The 12,210-nt window shown below is 40.0% G+C and overlaps 1 protein-coding gene and 1 non-coding gene across 2 annotated transcripts in view; both read right to left on the reverse strand.

The window, feature by feature from the left end:
- Positions 1-6,426: 6,426 nt before the first annotated feature.
- LOC116897059 (GON-4-like protein) overlaps positions 6,427-12,210 on the reverse strand; it is a 32,538-nt gene continuing 26,754 nt past the window's right edge. Inside the window, exons 10-12 of the mRNA XM_032898682.1 lie at positions 11,477-11,669; positions 8,254-8,355; positions 6,427-7,417 (exon numbers count right to left, since the gene is read on the reverse strand). Of these exons, the coding sequence (XP_032754573.1) occupies positions 7,359-7,417; positions 8,254-8,355; positions 11,477-11,669 (354 nt within the window). The 3' untranslated portion in view covers positions 6,427-7,358. The remainder of the gene's footprint in view (positions 7,418-8,253; positions 8,356-11,476; positions 11,670-12,210) is intronic.
- On the reverse strand, positions 11,940-12,102 carry LOC116897540. The gene has a single exon (XR_004387554.1). It is a non-coding gene; the product is annotated as a U1 spliceosomal RNA (small nuclear RNA).

Here is a 12,210-nt window from a genome sequence, read left to right on the forward strand (position 1 = left end):
ATAAATCTTTAAAAAAAAACAAACCTCAAGCTATTTCCCCAAAGGAGTGGCTTAAAACTACTGCTGATGATCAACCTGCAGGATATGATGCAACGTTAATTGGACAATCCTTAGCTAAAGGATTTTAACTCAAAAACGTGATACGTCAACCGTGGGAAAGTTGGACATTTGAAAAAAAAAGAATGTAGTCATTTCCTTACTAAAGGAAATGCCTCATTTCAAAATAAAATATACCATCAAGAATTTGTAATAGATGTGAAAAGGGCAGATATTGGGCTAATCAACGCCAGTCAGCAGATCGCCAAGGTGATTTTTTACATTGGGGAAACCAGACAAGGAACCCAAGGATCTCAGGACCCGAGAACAAACAACACAAAGCAACAGCGTCCTGTCAGCCCGGGGCCAGTTCACCAACAAGGCGGTCAGGGGACAGAAGCTCCGCTTCGGAGATTTAATGCACGCTACTCAGGCAGTGCTGCTCTTCCACTCCGTGGGTATTTTCCCTGTCTCCACAAACCCTGATATAAATAGCCACTGGAACAGTAGGGATAATTTTGGGAAGTAGTAGTTTACAACTTAAGAGCTTTATTTATATCCAGAATTAATAGATGAAGATTATTAAGGTGAAATTATAATCGAGACTTATGTTATGAAAATCATACAATTAGATCCATGTGATGGCTCAATTACTATTACTCCCATATCAGGTAAAGCAGTTCCAATACATAGGGCAGGAGGACTTGGAAGTTGTGAAGGTTTGCATATGCTTGGCCCACATTAGAAGGTGTGGCCTTGCTGGAGGAAGTGTGTCGCTGTAGGGGTGGCCTTTGGGACCCTCCTCCTAGACACATGGGAGCCAGTCTTTTCCTAGCAGCCTTCAGATGCAGATGTAGAACTCTCTGCTCCTCCTGCACCATGCCTGCCTGGACTCTGCCATGTTCCCACCTAGATGATAATGGACTGAACCTCTGAACCTGTAAGCCAGCCCCAATTATAAGAGTTGCCTGGGTCGGGATGGAGAGATGGCTTAGTGGTTAAGAGCACTGACTGCTCTTCCAGAGGTCCTGAGTTCAAATCCCAGCAACCACATGGTGGCTCACAACCATCTGTAATGAGATCTGATGCCCTCTTCTGGTGTATCTGAGGACAGCTACAGTGTACGTATATATAATAAATAAATCTTAAAAAAAAAAAAAGAGTTGCCTGGGTCACGGTGTCTCTTCATAGCAATGGAAACCCTAAGACAGAAGTACTGAGAGGAAAGTATTTTGGCAAATTGTTATCAATGATGAAAGGCCAAAATTAAGGTAAATGAGAAATGATATTCAAATTAGAAGTTTAGTGAACACTGGGACAAATGTATCTATAATTTCTGAAGAGTCATAGAATCAAAATTGGCTTTTGCAAGAAGTCTCCACTCAGTTTATAGGTATTGGAACAGTATCTCATGTGAACCAGTGTTGACTGGATGTTCAGAAGGTCAAACAGGAAAGTTAAAACCGCATGTGGCTGACATAGCCGTAACCCTATGGGGAAGGGATTTGTTAGAACAATGGGGAATTCAAATTAGTAGTCCTTCAATTTCAGAAACAGTTCATAAGATTATATTTAAAATGAGTTATATTCCTGGAAAATGTATTGGAAAAAAATTATCACGGAAGATCACAGGCTATACAGGTTGTCCATAAGCAGGGGAAAGAAGGAGTTAGCTTTCCAAATTTAGAGTAGAGGTCACTGTTAATCATATACCAACAGGCCTGCCTTTAAAATGGCTAGATGGAAATGAACAGATCAATGGTCCTTAACAAAAGAAAAACTACAGGCACTTGAGCAGAAAAAACTGATGCTAACCACGCTGAGGAGTCTACTCGTCCTTGGTATTTGTAATGAAAAAGAAATCAGTAAATGGAGAATAGGAACAAGTTTAAGAGTGGTAAATAAAGTAATGCAGCCTGTGGGTTCTTTGCAGACTTGAATTCATTTGCTTTCTATATTACCTAGGAGTTGGCCTATGATAGTTACTGATCTAAAAGATTGAATTTTTTACTATTCCCTTACAAAAACAGGACAGGAAAATTTGCTTTTATTGTGACCATGTATAATAACATTAAACCTGTAGAGAGATATCAGTGGAATGTCTTCCTCAGGGCGTGTTAAATAGTTAATGCATGTCAATACCTGGTGCAACAATAGCTAACAATAACTTACACACTGGTTCCTCCATCCATCATTTACCATTACATGGATGAGACTTTATTGGCTGACTCTGACACAAATACCTTAGGAAAAGTGTTTAATGAAACAGAAAAAGAATTTACCTTACTGGGGACTACAGATTGCACCTGAAAAAAATACAGAAAGGAAAGTCTATAAATTATTTAAAATTTAAACTGAGTCAACAAAAAAAATTCAACCTTAAAAGGTTCAGATTATAAGAGACAAATTAAAAATGCTTAATAATTTTCAAAAATTATTGGGAGCTATTAATTGGTTGTGCCTTAACTACTACTGGATTAACTACTCAAGAGTTAAATAATTTGTCTCTAAACCTGCAATGTGATTCAAATTTAAACAGCTCATAAAAATTAATGGCTAAAGCAGAAAAGGAACCGGCCCAAACAGAACAGCGATAGTAAGGTGCCCATGTGAACAGATTAGACCCTAAACTTCACTATATTTTAGTTATTTTACTATCTAATCATTCTGGAATAATTTGGTAAGGAGAAGATAATATTTTAGAATGAATTTTTTTTTACCATATAAACAGACTAAAATACTAAAAACCTATATAGAAAAAGGTTCTGAATTAGTTATTAGAGGCAGAATAAGACTTTGTCAGTCAACAGAATTTGATCCAACCAGAGATCGTAGTCCCATAAACAAAGGCTCAAATTACATAATTATGGATGATTGATGATAACTGGCAGAGAGCCAGCAGTAATTACTTGGAAGAAATTAACAATAAAGATGCCCCCCCCAAAAAAGACTTCAATTTTTAAAAAGGACAGAATGAATTCTCCCATGAATATTTAAAAACAAAAGAAATCACTGATCTTCAAAGCTTTAACATTTTTACAATGATGCAAATAAATTAAGAATGTCAGGTTATGAATCAGGAAACATAAGTAAAGTAATTCAAATTCCTATTCTGTTCAAAAATCAGGGTTATGTGCAATTCTTATGGTACTATTAGATTTTTCTAATAGTTCTAAGTTGTAAGTATAATTAGATTCTCAATATGCATTAGTTTTTTACATATAGAAACTGTTGAACTTGTTGCTGATAAGTCAGAATTAACCTTATTATTTATGCAACTGCAACAGGCAATTAGAGACAGAAAGTATGTATTATATAGAACTCCTACTTGTTCTCTCATACTAGATTGCCAGGACCACTTACAAAATGGAAATAAACCAACTATAAATAGGAAATGTGTTAGAAACATCAAATTTCCAATGACATGCATCACATTAACAGTAAAGACCTAAGGAAGAGGCTTTCAGTGCCATGGCAACAAGCTAAGGAATCATTAACAATTGTCACAATTGTTCCTTATATAATCAAATCTCTATACCTGCAGGTAGTAATCCTAAAGGCAAACAAAGAAATGAAATTTGGGAAATAGATGTATTTCATTTAACAGAATTTGAAAGGCTAAATTATATACATCATACTATTGATACTTATTCAGGGTTTCCAAGGGTAACTGCCTTAAGGTCTATTAATGGCAGACTGTGTAATTATACATTCATCAGAAACAATGGCTATTAGAGGGGATCCTACAACAAATTAAAACTGGTAACCCCCCTACTTATGTTTCTAATAAAATGAAACAATTTTTCACATCATATAAAGCATACGACAGATATTCTTCAGGACCCTATAAGACAAGCAACTGTGGAAAGATCTAATCATGCATTAAATGAGATGCTTTTAAAATGAAAAGGGAAAATGATAAAAAGCTCCAAAGTCAGACTGAACAATGCTGTGTTAACTTTAAAAGTTTTAAATGCTAATGAAACAGGAACAACAGCAACCGAACAGCATTGAATTGTAGAAAAACAAGGATGTCTTAACTCAGAATGGAAAGCAGAGAAGGCATGATGGTGGGGTAGAAGAAATGCCTTTGTTTCTACAAGAGGAAAAAAAATCTATGGATTCCATCAAAACTAACTGAAATTTGACATGAGCAAAAGAGAAGCCATGGCTGCTGATGTGGATAGCATGGCTTTAAGAAGGAAAAAACGAAGTTTTGAAGCAGACGGCTGGTCCTCCTCTATGGGGACAGCTTAAGAAACTGGCTGATGAAGGGGAAACAATAGTTTGACTGTCTGGGAAGCCTCTGAACACTACAGCCTATTTCTCGCTGTCCTGTCTGTGGTAACGGAACAGGTAACAGGGACAAATCATAATTATTGGGCTTATATTTCTAATCTACCAATTAACACAGGAGTGTACTGGGAAGACGTGGGTACTCCTGTGGTTGACAATGATCTTCTTGGTTACCTAGTCTTTATGACCATCAGGGACCTGCTCAACCTGTAGAGGGTAAGGAAATTATAAATTATATTGTGGAAATAAAGAAATTCCTACTTATATGGGTTATGAAATTCTTGGTTTAAATATAACTTCTCAAATTTGGTTATCTAGAATTGATCATAGCACTATGCAGAATTTTTATAGAAACTCTTAAGAAACAGAATTCTTTTTTTAAAGATTTATTTATTATATATTAGCACACTATATCAGTCTTCAGACTCACCAGAAGAGGGAATCAGATCTCATGACAGATGGTTGTGAGCCACCATGTGGTTGCTGGGATTTGAACTCAGGACCTCTGGAAGAGCAGTCAGTGCTCTCAACCACAGAGCCATCTCTCTAGCCCCAAGAAATAGAAATCTTATTCTATTCTTCATATATTTGGATTTGAGGGTATTTGGATTTGAGGGACAAAAGATTAATAGCACTATTTCTAATAAAGAGTTGATTAGATATACTGACAGCGAAGCATAGGTAGGAACCCTTAGGTGACAGTTAGTATCACCCATGGAGAAGTCACTGACTAGCGCCCTTAGGGGTCCCCTCCAGGACTATACTCTCACTCAGAATTGAAATGGCGATTGTCCAATTCAAGTAAAACAGGAAGTTACCTCTGCGACTAAATACTCTATTGAGAGGGATGGAGTTGGAATGTCAGGCCCTCTACTACAATTTGGTACTTCTATTCAGGATAATTTGCAGTAATTAGCAAGTGCTTCTCACCACTTGAAGCAGGGAACAGTGACTTAAACGTTAATAACGACAGATTTCACTGATCAAAGTCAGACAGATTAACAGATCAAAGTCACACCTTTACGTACCATTACCTTATCTGTACTGTGAGACACGTTCAGTGGCACTCTAATAATATAGCGTCACTGTAGACGCTGTACTCTTCAGACCTGTGCCAATGCTGGTATGTCTTTACATGCTGCTTTTCAGAGTGGATACCGTGAGGTTGTCAAGACTCACCTGTGATAATGCTACTACAGACCCTTGCTGAAAGAATATTAGAAAAAAAAAACGACAGAAGGGAGACTGATAAGTGCTGAGGTACTGGGAATCATGGCAGTAACTGAAACTGCTACCACAGCTTGAGTTGCTCTTCATAAAGAAGTTCAAAGTTTGTGAAAGACTGGAATACGCAATCTCATAAATTTTGGATTCAACAAAGTCAGATAGGAAAACAGTTGATGCAGTAGCCGAATCAAGAGAAGCTGGAATACTCATTGGAGATCAATCAGAATTATTGAGAGAACAAATGAAATGTGATTGGAATGTCGTCACTTCTTATTGTATTACGCCTTTAAGATTCAAGGATGGGGGCTGGGGAGATGGCTCAGGGGTTAAGAGCACTGACTGCTCTTCCAGAGGTCCTGAGTTCAATTCCCAGCAACCACATGGTGGCTCACAACCATCTGTAATAAGGTCTAGTGCCCTCTTCTGGCCTGTAGGCATATATGCAGGCAGAAAGCTGTATGATGTATACATAGTAAATAAAGAAAAAGAAAAAGATTCAAGGATGGCAAATATGATTGCGATAAGGTTAAAATGCATTTGTTAGGTCATCTTAGCTCTTCTCAAATGGTTATGATTTGCAGAAAGAAAGTATAGAAACATTTTCAAAGAAGATGCCTGAAATAATAGGAATGGATGTTATAAAATGTCTTACAGATGCTGTAGCCTCATTTAATCCCATGAATCGTTTTGATACGTTTCTTCCTTTTGTGATTTTTACAATTCTTTATGATGACTTTACTGGCTTTGAAATGTGTTCTGATGTATTTGCATAAAACTGTCAGACAACTAGATAGGCAAAAGAGCATATTTAGTGTATAACTTCATAATCTTCGACAGAATTGTTATCCCTCACCTTAAAACAGAAGAGGGGAAGGCGTAGTGGCATGTATGTATGTATGTAAAGCCTTTGTGTGTGTCTTTGAGTGCAGGGTTTCAGCTAAGCCTTTACTATGGGCGGGTCAATCAGTAGAAGAGGAGAAATTGTTCTGCGACTGTTTGAACCTTGAAGAAATGTCTCTCTAGAGAATCTGCATTTAGTGTTACCTGAGAATTGGCAGCCGTACCAACCTCGCTCCTAAGGTATTCCTGGCAAACCTGGAGTTCTTAATTTTGATTATGGTTAGCCATGGTCAAAAGGGACTGAAGTTTGTGTGGGCCGTCTGCTCTCACAGGCAGCAAGGGCAAGATAACTTTGTATTTGGAACCTTGCCCAGCCCCAATTAACCTTGTAGAATGTTTGAATAAAGTAACTGGAGTGAGTTAGCTGGGTGACAGTCTTTTCTGAGAAGGCTGAACCACTCTGCTCCTTTGGAAAATGAAGGCTTAGCATCTTGGTGGGCTTCTCTCTCTGTGTGGCACCTACAACCCGACATCTGAACTTAGGTCCTCTGGAAAAGCAGCAGGTGCTCTCAGATTCTGAGCCATCTCTCCAGTCCGCACACAACCAAAAAATCTTCCAAGAGACAGATTTACCTGCTACTCCCCTTTAGAACCACCCAGTCCAATCTCTCTTTGGAGGGTAAACTTTCCTGGGCTATACAAATTTCTGCTTCAACTAAAACACTGCCTAAAATCAAGATACAATTTTATGATCAAAATCTGTGATCAGTGTCCTAATGATAGTCTGCAAAGGTAGCCTGTAGGAAGAACATGTAGAAGATGATCAAGAGGCTACCACTTAGAACTTTCTGGCCACTCTACTCCTAGGTGGCCCTGACACAGACAGACCATTCTGCTGGAAAGACAATTGTGAATAATAAAGGACAGAGCGTTCTACAGAATTCCACTAATCCACTGAGTCAAAACTCATTACTCACCGTCTCAAACAGCTCCTCCATCAGCCCATTCACTTCTTTTTCTGTAAAGAAGCAGCAAAGGAGTCTGTTAGCACTGAGGTCTGTTTGTAGTAAGGAAGAACTTCGAGGAGATAACAAACGCTGTTTCTCCAAGGCATCTGACCAAATGCTCATATCCATCCTCCATGCAGCCACTCAAAAGTTATGAAACATCAGCCATATCTCAACTCCTGATCAGGATGCTTGAGACACATGAAAGAACAGAAGACAGGAGTCTCTTTCCACCCAGTTAAAATTCCAGCAGGAAGACGTAGGAATTGTTCCCTTATTCTATAATGAACACAGAACTGTAATCCCAGTTCTCAGGGGGTTGATGTAAAATAGTTGTTCATAATTCAGAACCATACCAGGCTGCGAGAGTCAGTAGCAACCTCTGGCTACACAATGAGATTCTGTCTCAAAACCGAACAAGAACATGAACAGACACACACATGGAGAACTATCTGATAAAGCAAGCCTACCCCTGCCTGACCCTCCTGGCGGCAAGCTCTTCTGCTTGCAATGGGCCTTCTCTGTCCTGTCCCCATTCACTACAAAACTCTTTACCCTGCTTCAGTAGCTAAAAGAACTCATCTTAAGTCCTTTCCTGGGCTGGAGAGATGGCTCAGCAGTTAAGAGTTCTGATTGCTCTTCCGGAGGTCCTGAGTTCAATTCCCAGTAGGGTCTTAAGGTGTACAAGCAAGTAACAGATTTCTGCATATACACCTAAATTTATACAACTACAGATATGAACAAAGGAGACTGAATTTTCCTAATTTGAATTAGTCATAAACTTCTAAAACATCTACATACTAAACAAAGACAAATTGAAAAGGTAGTAATAGACAGACAAACGTACTAGTGATTCTCACTGCGCGGTCAGTTCGAAAGTCCTCTGTGTCTGGTTCATCAAGATCTTCCAGGAAGTTATATTCTGGATCATCGTCATCATCTGCTTCGTCTAGGGGGAATGTTTCAGACCATTATTTCCAACCTGACTTTTCAGACACTGGGCTGGAATGAAAGGAATGAAGTTTAACCAGCCTGGGTGGGGGCTGGGTGGGTTCACAGGATGTCCAGTTGGCTTCAGTGCCTGAGAGAAAAGGCCTTCTCTAAGACGATTTAAGGCTCTCAGGTAATGAGGGCCATTAAACCTTGGGGAGTGGGCAGGGGTTTTCAGAGTGGGTGGTTTATTGGCTGGGGATGTCCTGGGAATTCCATTTACAAAACTTTACCTTGACTTACAGTTAAATCTCTAAGATGGCCAAACTCATCTCAAAGTCCTTTCCTGGGCTGGAGGGAGGGACTGATCCTCAGCCAGTTAAGAGTTCTGATTGTTTGGACCTTCCAGGCCCAATGGTCCTGAGTTCTTTTCGCCCCAGTAGGGGGTCTTCTGTGTACAAAACTCTGTCTCTCTGTCTCTCTCTGTCTCTAACTTTGGTTTTTTGAGATTTCTATATACATCTAAATTTATACAACTTACAGATATGAACAAAGGAGACTGAATTGTCCTAAATTTGAATTAGTCACAACTTCTAAAACATCTCAACATTTACCTACTAAAAAATTACAAATCTTTGAAAAGGCATATAATAGACAGTGTGTCCAGAGCCCTTGGTGTGTATGGTAGTTTAAATGAGAAAGGCCCTTATAGCCTCATACATTTGAATGTTTGGTTCCTAGTTGTGCAACTATTTTGGAGAAAGATTAGAAACTGTGACCTCCTTGGAGGAAGTGTGTCACTGTGGGGGTTGGGGATTTAGTCAAGTGGTCCATTCTTCCCTTCCTCCCGCAGCTTTCAGACAAGGCCCTGCTCCAGTGCCGGTCCCCAACTCTGACACGATGGTCAAAAAAAAAAAAAAAGGGCTGTTAAATGAGATGGCTCACAGCAATAAAACAGGAATTAAGACAGTTTGCATGTGGGGGAGAACAACTTGCAGGACTGATTCTCTCTTCCAGATAGGTCATGAGTTCAGCCAGGCAACACATGGTGGCTCCAACCATCTGTAAAGAGATCCAATGCCCTTCTTCTATTTATTGTGTGTATCTGAAACACGGCATGGCACATATGTACTTGTATTATAAATAACTAAACAAATGGTTTAAAAAAAAAAAAAAAAGTCCTCTATGTCTGGTTCATCAAGATCTTCCAGGAAGATTATACCCATTCTGGATCATCCCAAAGCATCATCTGCTTTGTTTCTGATGATGGGGAATGTTTAGACCATTATTTCCAACCTGACTTTTCAGACACTGGGCTGGAATGAAAGAATGACCTGCCTTTAGAGCCCCAGCCTGAGGCAGAGGTCCCCTCCCCAATATGGGTTAAAACCCAGGATGTCCAGTTGGCTTCTAGTGCCTGAGGAAAAGGGCCTTCTCTAAAATGATAAGGCTCTCAGGTAATGAGGGCCATTAAACCCTGGGGACATCTGGGGCACGGGGGCATTTTCTTAGCAAATGGGTGGTTTATTGGCTGGGGATACACAAAATACACAAGAGAATAATTATGGATATTTGTGAGGCTCCATTTACATGCAAAAAACCAATATTTACAGGGACAAAAAATATAGTATCATATGTGGACATTTCAACAGGTAAAAGCTATTACTGAGAATGTGGTTAAATACTAGAAGAGAAAAAAAATCATCAAAGACAATATATTCCTGTTGTATCCATTAAAAAGAAGGAGGAGGGGGATGAGGATTTAGCGCAGTGGTAGAGCGTTTACCTAGGAAGCGCAAGGCCCTGGGTTCAGTCCCCAGCTCCGAAAAAAAGAACAAAAAAAAAAAAAAAAGAAGGAGGAGGAGGAGGAGAAGGAAGAGGAAGAAGAAAAGCGATTCGGAAATGGCAGGCAATGCCTTACCCTGCCAAGGGAGTCAGAGACAGAGGCCAGGAGGGGTTCTCCAGGGTTTGGACATGTTTGAAACCTTGTCTCAAAAAAGACTCCAGGCCCAATGGCTCAGTGGTTGCACCTTGACTACGCTTACTGAGATCCCGAGTTTTCGCCCCTAGACAGGGCTCAACCATCTAAAGAGATCTGTGTCTCTCTGTATCTGAACACCACGTGTACTTATATATAATAAATGAATAAATAAATCTTAAAAAAAAAAAAGAACACATCTATTAAAAAAAAGGGAAAATATCTGATTTTCTCTCTGAAAAATTATCTAAATTCTGACTCTCCAACTCAAACTCATAAAAAATATATATCTCTCTCTGTAGAAAACTATGTTTGTTTGTTTCTTTGTTTTCTCTCTCTCTCTCTCTCCTCTCTCTCTCTCTGACCTCAAATTCTCTCTCTCTCAGAATGTGTGTGGTGTGTGTGTGTGTGTGTGTGTGTGTGTGTTTGTTTAGGTCAAAAACACAAGAACTAATCTCTCCCTGAGTTGGTTTTTGAGATAGAGAGTGGATCTTACTGGGAAGCCCAGATGGACTCAACAGTGCTTAAAAAACTATGGTGGAGACCAGGCTACATGATAGCCTGATTCAAAAATAAATTTTAAAATTTCAAAGAGTAATTATGGTCAGGCATGGGACCAGGTCAGCCTGGTCAACAGACCATGCACAGACCTCACCTCTCAACATTTACCTGTAGAAAAAATTATCCAGAATCTTTCAACAGAAACATATAATTATGTATATGAGTGTCCAGAGCCCTCAGCAGGTGGGCTCAGCTGAGTCATTTAGGGCCAGAATGAAAGGCCCTTATAGCCTGATTTGTTTGAATGTTTTGATTTTTGTTGTTTTAAGACAACTATTTTGGAGGAAAGATTAAACTATAAACCTCCTTGGAGGAAGTGTGTCACTAGGTCGGGGAGGATGGGGATGAGTCCCACTTGCCTCTTCATTTGTGTCTAAGAGACCTCATCCTCTATCAGAGGAAGCAGGCTTGGTTCCGAGCACCCACAGTGAGGCCACAGCACATGTCAATCCACAACTCTAGCTCCAGGGCATCCACCAGAAGGAAGCTTGTGGCTGGCAGGTAAAGCAGGAGCCCTTAAAATGTGTAGGCTCTGATGCCATTTCTCAGTAGCACACACACGGAGTAGAGCAGAGTAGATGAGAACTACAAAATCACTCACCCTCGTTCTCCACGTCGTCATTTAGGAGGCCCCCCAGCCACAGCTTCCAGTCCTCATCATCAGCTGTGTTTGGGTCATACATGTCCGGAGTGATGTCTGGAGCCTGAAGCTCAGCCTCCAGCTGGCCCAGAGGGACATCTTTCAGAGGCATCTTAGAGCGTGTTCGGAACGCAATCAGACTGTCCTCCATGGGCTGGGCAAAGGAGAAAGAAAAAGCATCCAGGATGTGAAAATAAGGCTTCCAGATTCTCCAAACCGCAGCCCTGCAATGCACCCTACTGGTACATCATCTTCCAAACAGTTTAGGTGTCCGTCTCCCTGGCTAGGAGTGACAGTTCATGCCTTTGATCCCAGCCTGCGGGAGGTAAAAAAGGCACAACAGTGTGGATGTACTTCTTCTGGGTCTCCTTTTATTTCCTGTAGGTTTTCATTGTCTGAATTTTTTTCTTTTTTATTAAATATTTAAGGGAAAATCATAAAAGCAGTCCTTCATTACCACAAATTATACAGTCGAGTTTCCCGAGTTTGGAGAAATCACGGGGTCAGCACATCTAGAGTGCAATGGGTGAGTCTCGCCCTGGGAAAACCACCTTCCTGATCAAATTTATTTTGTATCTCATGAGTGTGTATGTGTGTATGTGTGTTGACTGGGTGTATGCATGTGTACGACCTGTGTTCAATACCCAGAGAACAAGCAGCTGAACATCCTAGACCTGAAGTTACAGATGTTTGTA

Source organism: Rattus rattus, chromosome 3 (assembly GCF_011064425.1).
Source record: "Rattus rattus isolate New Zealand chromosome 3, Rrattus_CSIRO_v1, whole genome shotgun sequence".
NCBI lineage: Eukaryota > Metazoa > Chordata > Mammalia > Rodentia > Muridae > Rattus > Rattus rattus.